Source organism: Berghia stephanieae, chromosome 9 (assembly GCF_034508935.2).
Source record: "Berghia stephanieae isolate SIO BIC M18660-M18661 chromosome 9, UCSD_Bste_1.3, whole genome shotgun sequence".
In the NCBI taxonomy this organism is placed as follows: Eukaryota; Metazoa; Mollusca; class Gastropoda; order Nudibranchia; family Aeolidiidae; genus Berghia; species Berghia stephanieae.
The window spans coordinates 32,240,573-32,266,305 of NC_088368.1; the positions used below are offsets into that span (position 1 = coordinate 32,240,573).

A 25,733-nucleotide genomic window follows, 5' to 3' on the forward strand; every position below is an offset into this window, starting at 1 on the left:
GAGTAATTCATCTGCTGAGATTATGATTAACCTACCATCAACATAAACCAGGCCTAGTTGCAAGATATATGAGGAAAGTACATGTATAAATAATTTTTAAAAATATTTAATAACATTTTAAAGATTGAAATAAAAAAAAAACTTACTTATCCGAACCAGCGACTATCTGAGCTCTAGCCCTTCGGTCTCGTGCCATGACGTAGACGTTAGACGTCTTTTGTAGAAAAACGAATTATAATAACAATGAATAATGAATAATGAATGAATTTATATAGCGCCTAGATCCACAATGTGCTCAGGGGCGCTTTACAATGCAAACAAAACACAACAATAAATCGATAATTTAAGCATAAAATCTATCATATTGGAATAGCATTAATCAATTTGTAATTTAATTACCACGCACTGTGTTACAAGATGAAAATTTAGGATATCTATAACATGTAAGCCTAATAGAAATGTTAAACATCAAATGATTTCCTTAATAGATATGTTTTGAGTTGCTTTTTAAAGTTTTCAAAAGTTGGACATTTTTTGAGGGATGAAGGCAGTTGGTTCCATAAGACGGGTGCCGACTGGCTAAAAGATCTCTCGCTAAAAGACGATCTACAGCGAGGAACCTGGAAGAGATCATGACCACTGGATCTAAGTTCTCTCTCCGGCACATAGAAATTAACCATGTTTTGTAGGTAAACAGGAGCTGTCTTATTAAAACATTTAAAAGCATAGAATAAAATTTTGAATATAATTCGGCTGTCAACAGGGAGCCAATGCAAAGATATTAAAATCGGGGTTACATGTTCTTTCACCCCACAACCAGTCACCATTCTAGCAGCTCTATTTTCCACTTTCTGAAGCTGTCTAATTACATATTTTGGTGACGATAGTATAAAATAAAACGAGCAGCAACAGTTCCTGCCAGTACCATTATCTCTCTTTGATAGTTTACATTCGAATTTTTTTATGTAATAATAGCTCAATAAACAATAAATGTATAAAGTTTATAGATTGAAATCTAATATTAAAAATTGATAAACTTATTAAAGATTTGTCATGAACGTTCACATCACAGTAACACTTTTAATATAATTGTTTGTATAATCTATTTAAATAGCACTACTTAAGCATAATAATGCATGGCGCAAGGCAAGGTGGATGGTCAATCGGGAAGATAAAGACAAAAGAAAGAGTGGCTGGATAAAATCAAGCTTTCCAAGAGCTCCCAAGTCAACATACACATTAAAAGTCGCAAGACAAGAATAATACTCATTGAAGGCTTGAAGGAGCTAATTGCAGATACCGACCGACAAGTGGCCAGGGCGAGGACTCCAGGGTAGCCATCGTAAAGTTATAGCCTGACACTGACCAAAAAATGACGTCAAAATGCCAGTCTTTTGCCACAAAAGAAAACAAATCGTGAGTTGTATTCAATAGTCCAACCAATGAAATAACTTGTTTCCCTGAGCTCTACTAACGACATGCAATTCACTAGACGCTACACAAATCTAAAAAATGAAGTGAAACTGCCAGTCCTCGAGGGTTCTTGTGTCAGGCGATAACGATGGCTACGGCTCCATCCAGCAACTTATCCGCTTAACAATAAATTTATTTCATTGTCGTCACAATGCTGTGTAACAACAACAACAACAACAACAACAACAACAACAACAACAACAACAACAACAACACAACAAAGGATTGAGAGGGTACAGAAGCAAGCCACGAATTGTATTGAAGTGATTGTGATAAAATTTAGAATAGAACAAAGTTGATGAATTTTTTAAAGCTAAGGGACATAATCAAAATTTTATCTCTCAACCTATTCACCCCTACAGGCTTATATCCCCTACTTCTTGCAGGGATTATGGATCCAGCCATCGGCTGAACTGGTAATTTCCAAATATAAAAATTACGCCACAAAACAGGAAAACAACTACCGAGAAAAAAGTGAATAGTGAGAAATATATCGTAGCCATCGTTAACATCTGACACTAGAACCCTCTAGGACTGCCAGTTTGACGTCATTTTTTAGGTTTGTGTAGCGTCTAGTGAGTTGTCGTTAGTAGAACTCAAGGAAACAAGTTATTTCATTGATTGAACTATTGAATACAACTCACGATTTGTTTTCTTTTGTGGGGATTGTTTTTGTTGTTTTTTTTTTCTTCTAGGTCTAATTTAATCTGATATCAACGCCTGCAGACACAATCATGGTCTATTACTCTGTCAAAACTATTTTAGAGTCAATTTTGGGGGTTATCCTTCTTGTATCTAAACAACAAATTCCGATTTTTTAAAGGATTTTGTTTTTGTTGAAATTATTGAGTTCACTTGGGTTCAGTTCCGGTCATTTTGACTCAGGATAAACGTAAACAATAAATCTCCCAGGAATGCGTTAAGTTACAAAATTGATTTGGTGTGGTTGACGTGGCGAATCGTAAACTTCATTTAAACTTCTTATAATATAGTTTTGCTACTCATCGACCGTGGACCCTGTACCAGTACCATGAGCGGTATCCGCCCTAGTGGTTTGCACATCAATAAACCTGCAGTTTTCGGAATCCTCGGCCTGTTCATTGCCATCCTTCTCCTTTACAAATTTGTGTGGGCTGCCGAGCCATTGGGAAATTTTCTAGGTGGCCGTGACACTGGCAATCCCCGTGGAAATATAAACAACGTAGATATGAGCAGGTTAGTAATTGTTTCGTTTTGTTATTTTTAACGCAGCGGCAGTGGCTACAGGCTACACATACTGTCATACTGTCATACTGTGACTCTGAATGAAGGGCCAGACTCAGACTCAGACAAGGTTCATGGCATTCAACCTTGCATCGTTAATGGCATTTGTCTATATCTATTAGGACGCTTTTGCGTTTAGTTTCAAGTTCCGGTCGTAATTTGTTTATTTATTTATTTATTTAAAAATAGATTAAAGATTAAAAAGAAAGGATAATCAATCTTCATAATGATATAGATACCACATGAATGTTTAATTACATTATTTTGTAGTGTCACCTCATAGAACATATTTACCCTAATATACATTTTGTAAAAATAATTCCATCTTCTCAGCTTTTAAATGTTGTTGATAATATAATAGAGTAATTTTATTTTTTAAAATTATTTATATTGCATGCCATGTAAACTGTGCACCTAGAGCTATTGTATCGGACAGGCTCTGTATAAATTATTATTATTATTATTATTATTATTATTATTATTATTATTATTATTATTATTATTATTACAGTCGACTCCGATTAATCGCACACCCTCAAGAGTTCTGTTTAGTGTGTCGATTCATCAGAGAGGCTAAAAATAGAATCTAAGCACCAGCTTTCATGCGCAATTCATGTAGGATCTTCGGCTCTTAGTAATTTTAGTTTTCTATGGGTATTGGACCGTCATGATCAAGACATGGCCTCATTAGTTATTTTTGTTTTTCTTTATTTTGTTTGTTTGTTTCTGGTTGTTTGTTTTTGTTTTGTTTTTTTTCTTCTTTCATTTGTGTTTTTTGTTTTTTCTTTTCCTCTTTCTAGTTTAATCGACAACAAAATGTAACATTATTGTTTTTAAGAATAGTAATCGTGAAGCGTTGATTGCTTTCTATTCTCTGCAAGCTGTTTATAAACCCTTGTCTCCAATCTCGCCAATGTTGGTAGATCATCTGTCAACCATTCTTCTTTGATGAAGGGGCCTACAGTGGAACCTCCCAATAATGACATGCCACGGGACCGTGTTTTTATGTCGTTATCCGGAGGTGTCGTTATTTAGAGGTTTCCAAGATGGCGGACAAAGTGGGCGTGGTAAGGCCCGCAGGACCAGTTTTTATTAACCACGCCACAACAGTACCATTCGCTCTCGCACTGGTTGGCAAAACTCGCATTCTAATTGGACCTAATGGTGGTAAAAGCTGCGTTCTCATTGGTTTCAAAAGCTGCGTTCTCATTGGTTCAAGCAGGAATCGTTTTTATAAACTTTGTGAGTACTCATACACTCGGTATTTTTAGTATCAGATATCAATGAAAATTGCCGAAAATCGCCAAAATGATGTCATTATTCTGAGGTTTTATCAAAAAGTGCGTCGTTATTTGGATGGTTTTTTTACTGATCTTAAATAGAAAAAGAATCGGGACCTGGGGTCAATGTCATTATCAGGAGGTTGTCAGTATTCGGAGGTGTCGTAATCGGGAGGTTCCACTGTAGTTTGTCCACTCTGTCAAGTTTCTCAGTGTTTGTCAGGGGTGGTGTGCCTCATCCCGATGACTCATCCTCATCTTCATTATCCAAGCTTTGTCTTTTGTGTGGATGAACGGAGTCCAGTAACTTCTAAGATGTCAGTTCACCACTGATGGGTATACTGTATATATTTAAGAACGTATCCTCTTTCAAAATCTCAAAGTGAAGATAATCTACTAACACAGATGAATCCGAGAAAATTGGTTTGTTGTTTATTTGTTTTCTTTGTTTATTTTCTACAGAATTAAACAAAAATTGATTTATAAATGCCTAGCTCTTGACTTGTCTTTTGTTGAAACTTTTATCATCTAAACCACAAGACCTAATACATGCTGTCTTCTTTCATAGAAAACGGTCATTTGATGTCATAAAATCCATTTAGAAACACAGAGAAAACTTAAAATTTAGGAATAGTTTTTGATCTTGTAAGCGACAAATAATGGTCTTGATCAAATTATTTAGTCAAAACTGGTCAGGTTCTATTTTCAATGAACAAAAGTGCAATAAATAGACTGAAATATGTACATTGCTGAGATAAAGGTAAATGTTTTACGAACAGATAGACGAAAATCCAAAATTTCCAATGATGCCTGAATTCAGATTGCTTGCTTATATCAGGACAACTCTTTTTTATTTGATATTATTTTGAGCATGCTTTTTACAACGCAGCATTACTTTCATTACAATATAAAATTGGCGTAACCAGTCAATGAAACAGAGTTTCTCCTGTTCACTTTTAACACCGATCATTTTTTTTTTACTCTTCAGAGTTGACAAGAAAATTGGTGGTGCTGCTGCACATGATACTAGCCACAAACATCATTCGTTGACTTGGAATCTGACACAGTTGCCAGATCCACCTGTTCTGAGTGAGGAGGGCAAGAAAAAACTAGCCAAGAGATCAGAAATGTTTGATATCGATGTGTCAGGACAGGTGAGTGGATACAAAGTAGTCCTTCAAAGCTTCAGAGTTTATCCCGATTTCTATAACGTGAAACAGACAATAGCAGCAATTGCTTGCTACCCTTTAGATAGGATGCTAGTTTATTGCTAAGTACTTTCCACCTGATATAAGGGACGCTACAACTCAAATACTGCCAGATGTACAAGGGGTGGGGTCAAGGAGAAACCTTGACTGAACCCTGGATTGATCTCGGTCCCTTTTTTCGTGTGAAGCGAGTGCTCTACCAACTGAGCTATTGGAACCCCCAATAGGAGATACAATATGCATTGTTATCAATAAGTCACATAGATAATATCCTGGGTTGTAATTCAGATTTCTTCATCCTTTTTCTTTTTTTTTACAAATATGGCTGAATTGTTTATAGTTTGTTTATCATAATTGTGGGCATAGCCAATCAGATAACTTTGCACAATTTTGGACTACAAATTATTGAAGCAGAATTCTCTTGTTTTGATTTTTTTTTAAAGACTTTAAGTGTTATATTACCGTTTTATATTGTTTTTTGGTTTTGGCTTAACAAATTTGTTCGATTTTCAATTTGAGAGAGTAAAGGAAATTTTTTACCCCAAAACAATCTTTCTGAAATATTCTATTCAATTATGATTTTGTTATATTTATTTTTGTTCTGTTTTTTACAATATTTATCTTGTAAGTCGTTGCAAAAACATTGGGAATCATTTATTTTCTCAGCAGTCTCTATTGTCTCTGACACTTTTACACGTTTGGACATTAACTTTTTTGTTTGTGTGTGTTTCTTTGTTTGAATTTCTAGAAAATTCCAATCTACGTCCAACAAGTCATAAACAACGAACTAAAGACGTCTGGAACTATTCTGTTCCTTCATGGTGCTGCATTTTCATCACAGAACTGGGTAGACATTGGTGCGATGGACCAGGTTGCCAGCTGGGGCTATAGAGCTGTTGCCATTGACCTGCCTGGTTCGTATTTTATATATGGTATAGACAAGTTCAGTGTGAAAAACAAAATGAAAAATATTAAAACCAAAATCAGTAAATTCAAAAAGATTGATAAATGCAAACGGATTTGAGATGTCAATTTTCTCTATAAACAAAAAAAATTGAAAAAAATTGCCCACAATACTTTTAAGCTGAAAAATTCAATTTACATTATTTACTTTTTACACAACACATATATCTATTTTCAAAGAGAGATTTATATATTTTTTATTTAACACAAACATTTAATAAAATAGAAGAAAAAAATACAACATATGCTTTTATTCTGCAAAATACCCATTTATTATACTCAAAGTGCTTTACAATTGGAAAAGCTAACAGCACCACCTGACATGTGAAACAAGGCATGGTGCCTGCAAGGGTCAATCATGTTTGGGGTTTTTTTCTGACAAAGACAATGCTGTATATATATATATATATATATATATATATATATATATATATATATATATATATATATATATATATATATATATGTGTGTGTGTGTGATTATTTTTTCCTTATAATTAATTTATTGGCTTTTGTCTATTCTAGGTAAAGGTAAAAGCACCCAGACTTTGGCCTCGTCTCAAACCAACCAATTTTTGCCAGCGCTAGTGAAAACATTGGAGATCAGTCGTCCAATCATCGTGGCTCCATCCATGAGCGGAAAATACGCCATCCCATATTTGTTTACAGAGCCAGGAAAATCAGGAGAGAAGGCAACAGCATTTGTGCCTGTGGCTCCCGTGGGAACTTCCAGTTTTGTCAGTTCCTATCCTAAAAGTCAGGTACGTGGGATAGAATTTTAATATATGACCCACTTCTCAATCTTGTATTATTTTTTTTATGTAACCGGAAGCTTTTTTAGGTAGTCTAAACCCGTCTCTGGGTAAGCAAGTGAGACCGATATTTCGGTCATTTTGGTCAACTTCACTGCTCCATTAAATAAAAACCATCAAAGTTATGACAATGAAACTTTGAGCAAACGAAAGTGCTTTCTTTTCTCTTTCGTTTCATGGTATTTTTATTTTGTTAAAAGCTTATTTACATTTTCAAAATATTTTTTACAATATGCATACTTTCACGGCCAAACGCGCACAGAAAATCGTGGTCCAGAGCACCTACTGCTGTTTAAAGTCTTGGCAACAAGCGCCGTGGAATCATATTCGCATGAGAAGTGTCTGTTTTTGTTGTCGAAATATCACTCTTTCTAGTGGTGTCACGGGCTAATTTCTAAGTTGGCTACAAGTGGGCTAAAATCTCATTTTAATTTTTCAAATAACAAAAAAATGCATTTTTACTGGAAAAATCGGAAAACCCTTACCATCATATTAAAATTCAGCCTTTTTTCTTTATAATATCAAAAAATCATAATGATACGAAACCACGGCGCCTGTTGCGTCAATTTACAAAAACGCCGGTCGATGCCACTTTCTTTTTCTACCGTACGCCATTACTGCAATGTGTGTGTAGCTACTGCTCTCACATTTTTTCATCGTTATGGCGACTTCACGGTCTGAAACTGCCAACATCTTGCACGAACTAATTGGTAAGTGTTACTATATATTGTTTTCAGTCATGATTTGAAAAGTTAATAGATAAATATTAGTTTATTTTGATTTAATTGCCCAAGTCACTGTCATCGAGTCATCACTGCCATCCGTTGATCAACCGGTCATTTTCTAAAGTTTGTTTATTTTCTTCAGTTCCGTCAATTCACAGTCTGACTATCGAATTTGTATTTTCAAAATTATATTTCAATTTATAGCCTATTGATTTGTTTCTCTTTTGTTTATTTTAACTGATATATTAGCTGGTGTTGATGCGTTTTTCTCGTATTCTGAATCAGAATGGCTGCCATGAATGTGGTCTTATTTCAGTTTTCTGATCGAAGTGGACTAGTCCATTATATAGGATGGGGGTTGTCATAGATTATAAATTGAGTTTTGCTTTTCGATTTTAAGTTATCAAAGGTCTCCCATTGAGATTTATTGTATTATTTACCGACCAAAAGAGCTATCAAAGACACTGGCAGGCACAAGTTCATCATTTAATGAAAATATTTTGAGATACGTACCCCGTATTTTAGCTCATTAACCTTAAGCAGCCTATTGATTTGGAACAGTCCAAAGTATACTGGCTGTTGTTATATTAGACATTTTTTCTATTAACCTTTTAGATTATTAAATTATTAGTTCTTTAAACTTTTACTTAATAATAATGTAGGCTTTATTTTAGTCATTGATATTGATAATGATATTTGCATTCATAGTTTTTGGGTTTTTCAAAAAGCCCCCCTTCCCCCCTTCTCTCTCTCTCTCTCATATTTTTTTCTCAGCCAACATGCTATATTCTTATTTGATTTATTATTGTACTTTCAAATGGAATAAGAACATTTTCTCTTGCATCTATTTTACGGATGATATATATATTATATTTATTATATAGCTGGGTTTTCGGATTGATTTCATAAGCAGAATGTGCTTATATCTGATGTCATGATTGGATAGTCTTATTTTGATATTCTAATCTACATGTGAGGTCAAGGAAGAATTTGTCATAGACATTCATTTATCTTTTTTTCTTTCACCACAGCGGATGATAGCTACCGTGCCATGTTTAAAAGGTTTACCAGAGAAGGAAAGGGAAGAAGACCTGATGCCAATCCACCAACCCTCACCAATCGAGTGCTTGTCCAGCTGTGGGATATCATGCTGTTTAGTGGCCATGAACAGAAGATGGTATGTTACAGCTACTCTTATGTCATACCCAATTTTCCTGTCATGTGTGTTTAAGAATGTTGCTATGGTATGGATAGTGAAAGTACTGTCTTTTTAGCACAAATACAAAACATTTTAAACACTTATTCGAAGTAAACAGCATGACTGGTTTACAATTTGTTTAACTAATTACTGTTTTTAAGTTGATCCCGTCTTGATGTTTAAAGTATTTATTTAGCTTAATAGAGGAGAACTCAACAATTATATTGTCATTGAAGCTTCTCATTTGTTTTGTCTTTTCTCTTTGCGTTCAAAGCTTCATGCAGCATGTTTTGATAATTGAATGGTGTACATTTAACTCATAAGATGGGGTACTCCTCCCTTTAGGTGCTTTACAACTTGCAGACAAAGGCAATGGAGGTTTTCTGAATTTAATGTTCGATAAGGAAAATATTTTCAAAGTGCCTTTTGTTGAGGGCAGACTGTCAATGTGTCATGTAGACGCAGGTTAGTAAACGTGTTCTAATTGTTCGGTAACAAACGATCTAATAACAGCAAAAAATTTGGGATCAGAGGTCAATGTTGCTATCCAGGGGTGTCGTTATCCAGAGGGTGCACTGTAATATAAATATTTAATGGTATCAGTAGACCCTATTAATAGCTTTTTTTGTCATGTGTGGACTTATCAATTTTTCATTGTTTCATGCAATTGTATAATTTTTTTCTCTTGAAGGTACAAAACTGGTTTGGCTACCTCTACAGTGACCATCCTCTTTTGCAAGCATCATGTGATCGGCTACGCAGCATAATGTCCTCTGCATATTCAAGAGCTTTTCAATTGGTGGATGGTCCTCAGGATGTGTTCAGGGAGTATTTAGATAATGTTTTTGACTTTAATTTTATTTCAGATGTTTTATCAGCAGCTCATATTGACAGGAAAATTTTGTTAGGAGACCATGAAGACTTCATAAGACCAAATGACTTCAAACTTTCAAATAAAATAGTTTTAGATTTAGAAAAATTTCAAACTTCAGAGAGATTAAACTCCAACTTTACAGCTAACTGGCTTTTCTTTATAATCAGTGGAACTGAACAAAAAGATGGGGATAAAAATGTTATCAAGAATTTGATCTTAAGGATAAATAAACTGAAAGCTCAAAAAAAGAAACTCCAATCAAGTAAAAAAATCAGTGCAAATGAATTTGAGCAATTTTTAGAGGAAGAATTCATATATGAAATACAACATTTTTCAGGAAGACAAACTAAAAATTTGATTAGTGCTTCAGTATCAAATGACTTAAATGAAACTCCAATTGAATCTAATGTATGCAAAATTACAAATGCTAATGAATCTTCTCAGCCAAATTTTGAATTTTTAAAAAACAGAATAGATGCTCTTGAGAAACAACTTGAACTTTCTGATAAAGTGAAAAGGGACAATTTAAAATTAAAAAGAGAGGTCAAAAATTGGAAACGAAAAGTCTTTAGAGCTAAAAGGACAACTAAATACTGCCATCCTCAAAATTCAGATAGGAAACGAAAGATTGAAAGTGATGAAAAAGATAAAATTATTCATGATTTAGAGGCCTCTGTTGAACATAAAAAGAAAAAAGTCAAACGTCTAACAGAAGAAAAAAAACAGGTCTTGAAAAATAACGATAGTCTAAATGAAAAGATTTTCAAACAACAAACTCTCCATGAGTTAGAAGTAAAGTCTGGTGAAAATAATGCATATTCAGATAATATCAGGCAAACTGTAATTCTTTTGCAATCTACAGCAGGGGTGGCTGCTCAAAATGTTAGTAAAGTGATTAGAATAGTAGGGAAATATGTTTTTAACCATGAATTTGATAATTTGCCATCAACCCAAACTTGTCTCAACATGAATGCTGAAGGTTTAGTTCTGTCAGATATGCAAATAGCTGAAAAAATTTTAGACTCTGACAGTGTCACTCTTCATTTAGACGGGACATCTAGAGACCATCAAAAAGTTGTTAGTCATCAGGTCACTTTAGACGATGGTTCTAATTTGTATCTTGGATTCACCTTAGTTGCTCAAGAAGATTCTAAAACTCTATTTGATTTAACTCTTTCACTCTTGAAAAGAATCAGTCAGTTTAGAAGTGAAATTTCAGAAGACAAAGAAGTAATTTTCAAAACCCTGTTAAAGAAAATCAAAAATACCATGACTGATGGAGCAGCTGTTATGAAATGTTTTGATAGAGAGCTAGATCAATTTCTAAAATCAGAGTTAGGTGAAAATTTTGAATTGAATTTCTTACATTGCAATGCCCACTTTCTATTAGGTATGTCAGATGTAACAGATAAAGCAATGAGAGAAGTAGAGAATAACATAAAACAGGCTACAAATGCCCCAATAGGTAGGGATAAAGATGCTCAGTTCTCAAGGTTTTTTGGTGAAAGTGAATCATGTTGTAACAGATTGATTAGACTTCTTTGTGATGTTCTTGGTCCGCGGGGGGATCAAAAAAGTGGTTGCAGAGTAGAGTGGAAAGAATTTTGTCCTGATAGTAAAATCCCTTCTTTTAAGTCAAATAGGTTCAATTGTTTCTTTGAGGCTGCTGCTGCTATCATTCACCATTACGATAAAATCAGATCTTTTTTCTCTTCAGGTGTTTTGAGCAAGTCAAATCAAAAATTCAGAGTGTTAGTCAGGATATTGAAGATCTGAATCTGATAAGTTGTGTTTGTGCTTTAGGTCTGTTTTATTTGCAAGTAAGTGGTCCATATTGGAAACTGGTCAATTCTTCAACTACATATTCCGGTTTTTGTCACCTAGTTAGGAAAATGCATGGAAAGTTTAAAGACTGGTCATCGTCAGAAAGTTCTTGTGCAACAGATTTGCTTTGCGATTCCTCTGATAATATATTTGGTTCAAATTTTTCGCTTTCACTTTCAGTTTTCCACAATTCTCTCTATTCATTTCTGAAATCTCCTCATTATGATATTTCAATTCTTAAGCAAAGTTTGAAGTCCATTTCAGAGGCATGTGCAGTTGTAACATCAAGGCAGCTAAGTAATTTTTTGGATGGTAGTTTTGATCCTGATAATGAGGCTCTTGTAAAAGTTCTGAGTAATTGTCCTTTGACCAATTTAATTGGTGAAAGTTCTTTTGGTGATCTGGATTATGATATAAGGAAGAGGGCTAATTGTTCGTATCTTCAGAGAACTGCATCTCATTGTATCAAGAGAAACAAAACATGTAGCGATTACCTAAACAGTAAATCTAAAAGTAAAAAGGCAGAAATGTTTACTATTGCTAGCAGACAAAGACAAAGTTTAGTTGAGTCAGCAAGATCAAACGAAGCAGATGTGTCAATCAAAATCAGAGAAAAGATGGTAGAAAATCAGAATATGAAAATTGTTAGGGCAGTTACAAGCTTAGAAAAGCACGATGAGTTAAAGAGGAGAATAGAGTTGAGTGGAGGTGTCTGCCAAAATAATGAAGAAGTAGATAATTTGCTAGAGAAACTTAACATCTCAGAAATCAAAAAAACAAATAACAGAAGCAATTAAAGATCAAATTAGATACCATAAAGTTATTAGAAATGTAAAAGATATAAGCCTTAGCCTGTCAGGGTCTCATGAAGAATTGGTCTCAAAATTAAAAAGTTTTCTTGGCTAACAATATTTTTTTCTTGATTCTCATTTCATAATCCATTGTATCACCATGGTATTGGTCTTTTCAAATTTTAACATTTACTAAACTCGTTTTTGCTATATTTTTAGCATTATCTTAGTTAAGCACACCTGTATGTATAATTAAATTCAATCCATTTGTATTTTGTGATAAAAAAATGTATTTAAAAAATTGATTAATAAATGTCATTTTGTTAAACATGACAAAATGAAAGATTTTAATTCTGTTGTTCTGACTTTATTTATAAATCAGTGTTGTTTTTGTTTTCAGAAATGAATAGAGCTCATTGTCCTCTTTTGATTGATACCAAGATCATCAAGATCGGTTAATAAGTAAATATTTTGGGAGTTTTCAAAATTATCTACTTTTGGCTAATTTTACTCTTTTCGCGAGCGCGTGCGAAAAATGGATTTTTCGCTCTCTTTGAAGTCGTGGAACTGAAAAAGTATGCATCTAAACCTATTGAAAAAAATTGGAGGCATTCACAGCAACATTTTGTCTGGCTCAAATTAATTTTAATGAGTTTGCTTGATTTATGTTCTTGCACTGCTGGTTCAAAAATGAGGGTTTTGGGCCATCTGTACGGGACCGTATTTCGACCTGTTTTTGCGAAAACTCAAATTGTCATAACTTCCTTAAAAATTAAGATATTTAGATGATTTTGGTATCGTTTCACTCAGGACAACTAGCTCTATCAATTGAACAGCTTAGAAATATCATGTGAGAGTGATCTAATTTTGGGTTTAGACTACCTACTTTTATGTCATTGAATTTAAATCTTCACTCGACAAAGTAGATGCCTTCATTGAAGACTGATAGCTCAGTTGGTAGAGAACTCGCTTCACATGCAAAGGGACTTGTGTCATTCCGGGTGAAGAGAGATTTTTTTTTTTACAGATTCCCTGTCCACCCATCGGTGATTGGATAGCTGGATCTGTTGGATCTGGTTGAAAGTACTTTGCAGCAGACGAGCGTCCTATCCAAAGGATAGCAAGCAATTGCTGTTGTCCATTTCATGCTATAGAAATGGGATAAACTCCGGCTCCACGGGCCTAATGGCTCTGATGGACTACTTATGTCACCCAACATGTCAATCTGGTGTTATGTCGGAATGAACAGAGTTAAGAAAATATACTTGACTTACTTGATAAAAACATCTTCACTCCTTGTAGAACATAGGGCCTCTATGACGAGCGTCTGCCATCTGCTTCTGTCCTTGGCCATCTTCTTGGTAATCTCCCAGGTGAGGCTGCCATTTTCAGTTCGTCAGACAGTGAAAAGAAAGAAAATATAGATTAAAGACAAAATTAACAGAGCTTGGAAAGATCAATTTTATCAAAGTGTAAGAAACAAATCTCACTCCCCTTTGATAAAGGCATTTATTTCAATTCAAATTTTAAGTTATGCTTAAATTAGAGTTTTAAGCATCTGAGTCACTCGCACTTATAACTGTTTTGAGATTATTGTTCACATATTTCAAAATGGCCCTTACATGACCTAAAAGCATCTTTTATTATTTCTTCACTCGATCCTAGTTACCAACGTTGATAGTTTATGGCAGCAATGATCAAGCAGGGCCTTTAACTCTTCAAGACATGCAAGGATTACCCAACAGCATCGAGGCTAAAGTGCCAGACGCCGGCCACCCTTGCTACATCAACCAACCAGCTGCCTTCTTCAAATATCTGCACGCTTTCTTGAAGCATATAAATACATCAAGCACTGAAACGTAGTCTCTATATTTCTGTAATTGTTTATTGTTGTATATGTGACCCACTGCATCAGTCTGATATTATGTCAAAGTGAAGCGAATGCTGAAAAGTTAATTTAAAGTCTGAATAAAATCTTCACCATTTTACTGTGATCTGTGTCAAACCATATTCATTCCTCCTGAATGAAGCGTATAGTGTTTATTGTTTTGTTTTATTTTATTGGTTTTGTTTGATTTGTATACTTGTCTTTCACAATAGTTAAATTATTTCGAGTGATTAGCACCATTCTGGGTCTCTGTAAGAAAAACATGAAATCAATTAAAGTGGTTTGGTCAAGGCCACACTGCATGCGGCAGATGTGTGGCAAACCCAATTTCTCTGAGTTGAGATATGAGGCTAAGTTAGACCATACTGCATTGCCTCTTTGCTACCACAGACATGTCTGGAAATTGGAATGTCGCCAAATTGAAACCGCCACTAATTGGTACTTTTTTTTCCTGTGATATAATTCGTTTCACATATTTTTTTAACTGGTTAATTTGAACTCACATAGGTTAATTGGAAAAATTGTAGAGATTTATGTTTTTTTTATTTTTCAAATAATCTTGAAAAATAAAAAGATGTTACTCTAAAAGAGTGATATGGATGTGCTGTCAAAGGAACTGATAAGTTTATAATTAATAGCGTCATTGGGTCTGTTATGCATGAACCATTTTGATTTATCTAATTTTCCACGCTGTTAACATTGTGGAAGAAAAACAAATAAGCGAGCACAGGTGATGGTGCAGTTTGTTGGTTGTTTATGATGAGGCTTGCTGCAATGATTGAAATAATGTAAGGTGCTGTAAACAATGTTGGAGCAGGTTTCATGTGTCTGTAATTTATTTATTTTAGGTTTATTAGGGCTATGAATGTAATGACAGTGACAGTTTTGTATATAAATGATCGGTCATTCGTTTTCTTTACATCTTTCATTATGACAATACACAAGTAATGTTGAATGTTATGAAAAACAGAAGACAAGATTTTAACAGGAAACTGAAAAGAAATATTCGTTAAAGTTATTATAACACACATTAAACAGTCTTGATGAGTTGTTCAACATATGATGTCCATCCAAGGAATCAGTTAATTGGAATGCCATTTTTAATTATAATGATTTCTTATTAACAATGTTGTTCAAATCAAGTAACTTGGTTAACCCAAGATCCATATGTTTGACAATAGGTTCATTACTCATCATCAAGTACAGCCTTGACATAATACCAGTTTGAGGTTGTGGGTCATTTATCAAAGTGATACTAAGCTGTGGACTGTTATAAATAATAAACAAAAATTAATATAAAAGCTTCAAAAAGGAACAAAATACCAACAAAAAAAACGGATTGTTTCAGGCTTAAAACCCTTCTTCAACCAACAAAGAACAATTAAAATATAAATACTTTACTTAAAAACCCAGATAGACAGCAGTTCGCCATATATCTTGATTTTTAAGTAATGTATTTATGTATTAATTATCTTTTGTTGTTGGCTGAAGAAGGGTTTTGAGCCTGAAATGTTCCGTGTTTGGTATTTTGGTCTTTTTTTTTTAAAAAACCTGTTGTATTCATTTTTGTTTATTACTTTTTGGGTCATTTATTGTTTTGTCATCATTTATTGTTTTGTCATCATTTATTGTTTTGTCATCATTTATTGTTTTGTCATCATTTATTGTTTTGTCATCATTTATTGTTTTGTCATTCATCTGCCATAATTGTTTTTATGAATGAGGCTTGGACATAAGAATGTTGCATGTCTTAGATGATGCGTGGACAAAGTGATATCAAAATAACAATCAACTACTTTATTTCAAGATAAAAGAGGGGGCATTAAATGTAATTTTGTACGTAATGATTGATAGAGATGATTTAAGTTTTTGAGGTTTTTTGTGGGCTTAAACTTAAAATAATGTTTAGATTCTCACTCTTTGTCCACTATCACATATTATTTGTTTTATCCCTAATTTAGTCCCTCTTGCTTGCTTATCAGCAGTTCATTGTGACTGATGCCTGGGTTATCTCTGTCTTTTATGGAGATAGGCCCTGAAGAAAAGTTCCCTTAAGGATGTTTAAAGGGAATCTTTTTTTTCTTATTTATTAATTAATTTTTTTTTCGTTTATTTTATTCGCAAACAACTATTCTGATCTGATCAATTTTATTGAAAATGTTTTAAATAAAACACATTGTTTTAAAGAAATAATTTTAATTACATACTGAGAGAGGGAATATGTAGCATATTAACAAAAAGCTTTTTTTTTTTTCAGAAATGTTTTTTCTTCAAATAATGATGAGTTAATATAACAATCTGTAAGAATATCTTTCAAGATATCAGGGAGTCTTTTATTATCCAATCCCTTGTCGATACACTTCTCCTAACGTTGAACGTATTAAATCAATGCAAAGAAGTATAAGATGAACACTCGAATCAGAATATTGAGTATAACTGAATAAGTGAAAACTGAATACCTTTTACCACTTATGCCTACTCATACTTGCATATGTACCGTTTTCAGATTATACTACACATATCAGGAGAACATTCTTAAACAGATTTTACTAAAATACATTAGACAATTCAAGGCTACTCTAAAATTCTCTAGATTGCTGTCTGCCTGTCTAAGGCTATATATGTGGAATGTAGACCTCAACCAGCTACTGGGTGGGGATCCTGACCTCCCATAGCGGGCAGGCAGGTACATACTGTGTCTTCTATCCCCTTATATCTGTTTTCCAACATGCTTTCTGTCTTTGTCTTGGAATGAGATTACTTGGTTTTGTCCTGGCTCTGGCCGGAGTCCTAGCTGGGAGGGAAACAGTCAAATGCATAGTTATTGTTTTGGGAGATGATATTTTTTTCCTTGTAAATCATCTCTCTGTTATGTATTATTATTTTTATTTTGAATCTATAATGTGAGCATTTGAGTGTGTTCCTCTTTGTTGGATTATGTGCTTGTGTCTGGATGAGACTTATAGGTCTGGGTGGGGATCCTGACCTCCCATAGCGGGCAGGGAGGTACATACTGTCTTCTATCCCCTTATATCTGTTATCCAACATGCTTTCTGTCTTTGTCTCGGAATGAGATTACTTGGTTTTGTCCTGGCACTGGCCGGAATCCTAGCTGGGAGGAAAACAGTCAAATGCATAGTTATTGTTTTGGGAGATGATATTTTTTTCCTTGTAAATCATCTCTCTGTTATGTATTATTATTTTTATTTTGAATGTATAATGTAAGCATTTGAGTGTGTTCCTCTTTGTTGGATTTTGTGCTTGTGTCTGGATGAGACTTGTAGGTGATTTCAAACTAAGTACATTGGTGGTGTGCTCTTGGAATCTACATCTGATCCCTATTTGTTCTCAATTCCCCTTTGTCTTACTTTTTCTTGGGTGCTTTAATTGTAATTCTAGAACTTTTTACTATCCCATTTTCTTCCTTTTTACTGGCGCTGATATAACCTAAATGTGTTGCAAGCGCCGTAAAACCCTTAAAAACAAACAAAACAGACTTATAGGTGATTTCAAACTAAGTACATTGGTGATATGCTCTTGGAATCTACATCTGATCCCTATTTGTTCTCAGTTCCCCTTTGTCTTACTTTTTCTTGGTGCTTTAATTGTAATTCTAGAACTTTTTACTATCCCATTTTCTTCCTTTTTACTGGCGCTGATATAACCTAAATGTGTTGCAAGCGCCGTAAAACCCTTAAAAACAAAACAAACAATCATCCCGACATAATACCGCTTTTTAATCTGAAGGACTCAAATAAGTGTTTTAAAGATAAAATAAGAGGAAAGGAACTTTATTTATCCTCTTTTGGAAATCTACATTTGCTATAGATCAATGAATTAAAAAAAAAAAAAATTAGCAAAAGATATTTTAAAAATAAAAGGTAAATAAAATCACATACATAGACATAAATGGAAGAAAAGTTTAACTATTAAGCCCATGGAGATCATCCCGTTTTCTGTAGCATGAAATGGACAAAAGCATTTGCTTTCTCTATTTGGACCTGGTGCTACTCTAACACAAAGTACTTTCCACCAGATCCAACCATCCCCAGCTACAGAATCATTGCTGGATGGAAAGAGGGATTTAACCATAAAAAAAAGTACATAAAAATAGATAGCACTGAGGATCGACACCGGATTCTTTGCCTGTGAGATGAGTGCTCTATCTACCGCAGGGCTATCGGGGCTCATATTCGTTTTTGGCTGGAGAAGGTTTGAGCCAGATACATTCATTTTTTAATTTGTCGTTCTTTTCTAATTTGATATATACATTTTTATTCAGATGTTTCTGTTCTAAGCTGTTCTTTTTATTTTTTAACTATTCTTTGCTTGTAGTTTCACGGACAGCTATTAATAGGATTGGGATGGATGTGATATAATGATTGAATTATATATTCGTTCATAGACTAGTAAAAGTGTGTTGTTGTTGTTATGTCATTATTTTCTTTCAGCTCTTCAGTAAAGTTCAGTAAAGATAGTGTTAAAAAAAAACTGCCATATTTTAAAATCAAAATCTGGGTGGGGATCCTGACCTCCCATAGCGGGCAGGGAGGTACATACTGTGTCTTCTATCCCCTTATATCTTATCCAACAAGCTTTCTGTCTTTGTCTTGGAATGAGATTACTTAGTTTTTTTCCGGGCCCTCGTCGGAGTCCTGGCTGAGAGGGAAACAGTCAAATGCATAGTTATTGTTTTAGGAGATGATATTTTTTTCTTTGTAAATCATCTCTCTGTTATGTATTATTATATTGGTTATTTTTAATGTATAATGTAAGCATTTGAGTGTATTCCTCTTTGTTGGATTTTGTGCTTGTGTCCGGATGAGACATAGGTGATCTCAAACTAAGTACATTGGTGGTATGCTCTTGGAATCTACATCTGATCCCTATTTGTTCCCATTCCCCTTTGTCTTACTTTCTCTTGGGTGCTTTAATTGTAATTCTAGAACTTTTTACTATCCCATTTTCTTCCTTTTTACTGGCGCTGATATAACCTAAATGTGTTGCAAGTGCCGTAAAACCCTTAAAAACAAACAAACAATTAAAATCAAAATAAGAGAAAACTTTTTTATCAGTTGACATAAATATTGTGTTGGTTAAATCGACATGTTTATTTTGATTCCAAAGAAATAGAATGATCTGAGCCCCTAATCATTTTTTGGCATTTGCCTCTTTTGATAAATCTGCATTGAAGCATTGATAACATGAGTTAGTTGAATAATGTTTCCTGATAAAGAATTAAGTCCATTATGACTGTGAATGCTGGACAATTACAGAAGATATGAGAAAGAAACTGGAGGCAGCAGAAATGTGGTTTCTTAGAAGGATGTTAAGAATCTCATGGACATAGAAGAAAACCAATTAAAAAGTATTAGAACAAGCTGAAACTAAAAGGTTATTAATTCGTACAATAAGAAAAAGACAAATGCAATTTTTAGGGCACCTAAATCGACATAAATGTATTGAACATCTTGCTCTCACAGGAAGGATAGAAGGCAAAAAGAGTTAAGGTAGACCAAGAAAAACATATTTGAATAGTTTTAACAGCTGGGTGACAAAGAAAGAGAAGAGTAATATTAGTTTTCTGAGGTTATCTGATCAGAGAGATGAAAGGCGTACCACGACTACCGATGTCTGGCACAGACTTGGTACTTGAAGAAGAAGAAGAAGAATGACTAGTCAATAATTCTGCTTTCATTTTGTGGTGTCAGGGATTATATTTTCTTAAACACTAGCATGAATTATTTTAAAATGGGTAACAAAATTTGGATTTACAAAATCTTAAATCTTAAAAGATTTTGATTTTATATGGCTGCATGCATATCGGCATTCAATTTATTTATCTGCATGCACATTATATATTAATATTATTAATTTTAGCATTTGATGCAATCAAGTACTTTATCCTTCTTCCGCGTTATATGATTCCTGTGTAATAAGCAGTAAATCAATGTTAAATTGCAATTTGTGTCTTGAATAACATGGTTTAATCACATGTGATAAATTGTAAGGTGTACTATCAGATATATGAGAGTGCTGATAATCTCTTTAATCACACCATGTGTTTTGTCCCATCAAATATATTTTATTTTTGTCCATGTCCTATTAAGAAATGGGAAGTCTTGGTCTTGGAATGTATATTTGAAAACCAGAGGGAGTTGAATAGACAGAGTCTTGGAGAGTTAAAAGTTGTTATATATACTGTGATTGCAAGAGTGGATAATTGTTGTTGTCATAATGTATAATTATTTGCAATAATCTCATGTTTTAATAATTTGCAATATCATCACCTCGCTATTCCTGCTATTACACTCTCTCACACTATGTTCGCATGGGTGTACGATCCGATAGTGATGTCGTTTCTTCTTCTCTTTACTAGCCTATCCTGCTTCTTTGGTTTGTGATTGTATTTTTGACAGGGGATATTTTTTTTCCTGTAAATCCTCTGCCTGTTTGTTCTTGGTTATTTATAATTTAGCTTATGATATCTTTAGGTTATGATTTTGATTGACATTTGTACTATTTTTGTTAGATTGCTTGTTTTTTTGTTTCAGCGGTCTCTCATATAACCTCAATTGTGTTGGAAGAGACCTAAAGCAACCAACAAACAAACAAACAAACTCTCTCACACTGATCTATCTCCTCGTCTTCCCTGGTCTACCTGATCCTAATCATCCGATCAGTCAATACGACATTTCTTTCCTTTGTCTTCCTCTTCTGCAACTTCCATCCCACCTGTTTGCTTGTCACCTCTTTTTCTTACACCTAAAAACAAAAGTATGCCAATATGGGCTATACTGGAAGATTTATTAATCGTTCTATTTAGTACCATGGCTAATTTTAAGCTAGGTCATTCGGACATAATACTTGACATTAGGGGTCACATTTATCGGGGTTTGTTTTTTTTTTTTTTTTTTTTTTTTTTTTTTTTTGTTTTTGTTTTTTTTTTTTGTGTTGTTGTTATTTTATTTTTTCCCGAAGATCTAGTATATTAATAATCGATCAAAGACTGTTTTTTTTAAATATTTTTTATTGTTCATTATGATTTGATATTATTCTTGTGATATTGCTGTGTAAATGTTTTCTTTTATGCTCGTTCCATCACCCACCATTTAATCTGTATTGGCAATTTGATAATTTATTGACGAATGGTTAAATAATATATACATAAATATGTGGTTGAGGCTGAATGTTTTTTTTTTAAAGTAATCTCTTAATTATCTGTAAAGTGTATTGTATTTTATTTACGTGTGAATTTGTCTCGTGCGTGTTTGTGTGTGTCATCTGTGTGTATGAAATTGTGTGTAAGAGAGAGTGTTAGAGAGAGATGGGGAGAGAGAGAGAGAGAGAGAGAGAGAGAGAGAGAGAGAGAGAGAGAGAGAGAGAGAGCAACAATTTTCTTTTACAAGGAATAAAGAACTCTTTGAAATCCTTAAAATTATGTAGTATGGAATCAACTTTCCTGTTTAGTAAGTTTTAATGGCTTTGAGATGTTCATGAAGTTCTGAAATTGGAGCCAAAATGTCGTAATTCTACGAATTTGTCGTAGTAGTAGGCAGGTCTGTTTTCCATCAAAGAGCTTTTTTATTGCGAGAATCCCTTGCCATGTCTTAGACTTAGCTAAAGTGAATTATGCTATTATTTTTGCCTGGGTTCCTGACCTCCTATAGTGGGCAGGGAGTTACTTATTGTCTCCTCTATCCCACAATATCTATTTTCGAACTTGCTTTCTGTCTTTGTCTTGGAATGAGATTACTTGGTTTTGTCCTGGGCCTGGCCGGATGCCCCTGCGGAGAGGGAAACAGTCAAACATAGTTAGTTGAGGGAGGTGATTTTTTTCCCTTGTAAATCATCTCTCTGTTATGCGCGGTATTATGTTTTAAGGTGACTTTAAGACTTTAAGGTGATTTCAAACTAAGTACTTTGAAAGTTTGTTCTTGGAATCAACATCTGTTTCCTATTTGCATCAATTCCCCTTTGTCTTTCCTTTTCTTGGGTGCTTTAATTGTAATTCTAGAACTTTTTACTATCCCATTTACTTCGTTTTTAATGGCGCTGATATAACCTAAATGTGCTGCAAACGCCGTAAAATCCTTAAAAAGAAAACAAACTTAATTTTTGCAATCTATGTTGACCACTTTGCCCCTTTCTTAGTTGGCACAAAAGTGCTGCAGACAATGAAACTTCAAATTTTCTGTCTTTGTGTAATGTGAACGGTCTTTCTTTTATCCATCGTTAGACTGACCTAAAAGTGTGACATGCGCAAGTGCCATTACATTTCTAAACTAAACCAACCCTCATCTCAGTCTCTGGCCATAATATTGATCGTGGAGTAGACATAGGAGCTGATCCTGTTGTTATTTGTCGACATTCATTACTGTTTCCTGCCTTCTGGATGGGGATCCTGACCTCCCATAGCGGGCAGGGAGGTACACACTGTGTCTTCTATCCCCTTATATCTGTTTTCCAACATGCTTTCTGTCTTTGTCTTGGAATGAGATTACTTAGTTTTTTTTCCTGGCCCTGGTCGGAGTCCTGGCTGGGAGGGAAACAGTCAAATGCATAGTTATTGTTTTGGAAAATGATATTTTTTCCTTGTAAATCATCTCTCTGTTATGTATTAGTATATTTGTTATTTTTTAATGTATAATGTAAGCATTTGAGTGTGTTCCTCTTTGTTTGATTTTGTTCTTGTGTCCGGATGAGACTTATAGGTGATCTCAAACTAAGTACATTGGTGATATGCTCTTGGAATCTACATCTGATCCCTATTTGTTCCCAGTTCCCCTATGTCTTACTTTCTCTTGGATGCTTCAATTGTAATTCTAGAACTTTTTACTATCCCATTTTCTTCCTTTTTACTGGCGCTGATATAACCTAAATGTGTTGCAAGCGCCGTAAAACCCTTAAAAACAAAAATAAAAACCGATGCGATGAGAGTGAGACTGTCCATCCTTTTCCATTCTTTGATGCTGTCGACCAAGTTCTTGTTTGGGGCACTGGGTGGGGATCCTGACCTCCCATAGCGGGCAGGGAGGTACATGCTGTGTCTTCTATCCCCTTATATCTGTTTTCCAACTTGCTTTCTGTCTTTATCTTGGAGTGAGATTGTTTGGTTTTGTCCTAACCTTGGTCGGAGTCCTTGGTTGAGAGGGAAACAGTCGAATATATAGTTATTGCTTTGGGAGATGATATTTTTTTCCTTGTAAATCATCTCTATGTTATGTACTGTATTATGTTTTATTTACATGTTATATTTGATTTGTTAACATTTGAGTGTATTCCTCTTAGTGGGGACCTGTGCTTGTGTCTGGATGAGACTTTTAGGTGATCTCAACCTAAGTACTTTGATGGTGTGCTCTTGGAATCTACATCTGTTTCCTATTTGAACAAATTCCCCTTTGTCTTTCCTTTTCTTGGGTGCTTTAATTGAATTCTATAACTTTTTACTATCCCATTTCTTCCTTTTTACTGGCGCTGATATGACCTTAATGTGTTGCAAGCGCCGTTAAACTCTCAAAAACAAAAACAAAAACAATTGTTTGGGGCATAGAGTCGTGTTGTGTCAGCTTTTTTTTCCTTTTTGAAGATGGCAAGTAGGGGTTTTATTTCACTGAGCACAGATTCATTTGTCTTGTGGTCTTTCCAGGAAATGCCGAGGGTTTTTTGTGACATTTAATGTCGGAGACCTCTTCGTCGACTATACTGGCGGTGTCCAGCTTTCGCAGTCATATAAAAACCACCTGAATTACTTAATTTTGTTGGAAATGTGATGTTCCTGCTCTTCCAAATCTGATTAGTAATTTTGGCCATTGATGAAGTTGCCATTGATAATTTAGTTTTTATTTCCGACATCAAATGTCCATCATTAGTAAGGGTGGCACCAAGATATTTGAAGGCGTTGACTTATTCTGGCAACAACAAAAAACAGTATAACTGTGATTTACGCAGGGAAACCTAGTCCTATCGCAATTGCAAATTACATGTTTGCCTGGTTCCTGTTACCTTCCTACTTACTTCGTGCAATGTTTTTTCTTCTTCTTCAAATAAAGTATTACTTTTGATGTGCATTTCCAAAAAGCATACATGTCACACAATCCCTCTATTTGCAGTCTCCACCCCTCCCTGTTTACGGCTACAGTTCTTGCCTAACATCATAATATTATAACCCATGGAACAACATTCCATTCCTTTGCAACAGTCCATCTCCAGTGCTTTTCGACCTGCCTCTTTTTCTCCTTCCCTCATGGACCCTTGTCATCGTTGTCACACTATCACGGGCAAGTGCTATTACTGCTTTCTTTGTGAAACGAGTGAGGTGTGTGCATAATTATTTATAACCGGATAATAAATGATGGGATACTGTACTTATTATGTTTTGAAACCAGATCGTTTTGTCATTTAATTTATTTTGCTTTAAGGACTAGTGATATGACACTAGGCTTGAAATGTGTAGGTCGTGGGTTTAAGTCCCACTGTGGGCAATGTAATATATATATATATATATATATATATATATAATATATATATATATATATATATATATATATATATAATATATATAATATATATATATATAATAATATAATATATATATATATATATATATATATATATAAAGGTAATTTTAGTGTTAATGCCTCTTAAGTAGATTCAATACAGGCAGGGGGATGTATCGCTCTTGGAACCCGCATCTGATACTTATCTAAACTTTTAAAACTTCACTTGTCTTATTTTTATTTCTCTGGTGCTTGTAAGCTCGGATATATACTATACTGCAGAACAATATTATGAAATCTTTTATCTATATTATAATCTTCTTTTGTCGGATACTCATAATAATATTACCTTAAGGTATTGAAGCACCGCTTTTCTCCTAAAATATTTTACAAGAAATGACCATACGCTCTCAGACACACGTTGTATCTTTTGATTTAACTTTGAATGAATAAAATCTATTGACACACTTTGTTGATGACTCAGTGATGAATTTGTGACTCATGGCGTTAATCTGATCTGCATCTGATCCCAATTTGTTCCCGGTTCCCCTATGTCTTACTTTTTCTTGGGTGCTTCAATTGTAATTCTAGAACGTTTTACTATCCCATTTTCTTCCTTTTTACTGGCGCTGATATAACCTAAATGTGTTGCAAGCGCCGTAAAACCCTTAAAAAACTAAACAAACACCGCTGGAATAATAATCAACGCTATTCAGCAGCAGGACTTCAACTTGTCGGGTTGACTACATTCTTCACACGAGATGTCACCAATTGTTCACACGTGGGATGGACTTGGTCGGCGAATCTACAGGAACCATTAAATCAACAGCCCAACAAGTTGAGGATGCGCTACAGGAGGAATGCCGGAATATCCCACAAAGACAGATACAATTGTTTCTATGTTATATGTTTGTGTTGAGAATATTGGCTATTAA

At 34.3% G+C, this 25,733-nt stretch overlaps 1 protein-coding gene across 2 annotated transcripts; it reads left to right on the forward strand.

Annotated features, from left to right (window-relative positions):
- The first annotated feature begins 2,292 nt into the window (after positions 1-2,292).
- On the forward strand, positions 2,293-24,666 carry LOC144980055 (putative protein-lysine deacylase ABHD14B). 2 transcript variants are annotated; one of them, XR_013646818.1, is made up of 6 exons: positions 2,293-2,688; positions 5,005-5,170; positions 5,973-6,138; positions 6,713-6,948; positions 14,077-17,766; positions 17,981-24,666. XR_013646818.1 is itself a non-coding variant. In XM_078927536.1 (5 exons), exons 1-5 carry the CDS (start codon positions 2,504-2,506, stop codon positions 14,272-14,274), a joined length of 951 nt encoding a protein of 316 aa, XP_078783662.1. In that variant the 5' UTR covers positions 2,309-2,503; the 3' UTR covers positions 14,275-24,666. The 2 variants fall into 2 exon arrangements, 1 of the variants encoding a protein (XP_078783662.1); XM_078927536.1 differs by having other exon boundaries at positions 2,309-2,688; positions 14,077-24,666.
- Positions 24,667-25,733: the final 1,067 nt, after the last annotated feature.

What these genes read in the sequence shown, in the direction of transcription:
- LOC144980055 (XM_078927536.1), top strand. Translation starts at nt 2,504, where the DNA reads ATGAGCGGTATCCGCCCTAGTGGTTTGCACATCAATAAACCTGCAGTT. An exon ending in ATATCGATGTGTCAGGACAG is followed by an intron (nt 5,171 to 5,972) that starts GTGAGTGGATAC and finishes TTGAATTTCTAG; the next exon opens with AAAATTCCAATCTACGTCCA. An exon ending in TGTTGCCATTGACCTGCCTG is followed by an intron (nt 6,139 to 6,712) that starts GTTCGTATTTTA and finishes TGTCTATTCTAG; the next exon opens with GTAAAGGTAAAAGCACCCAG.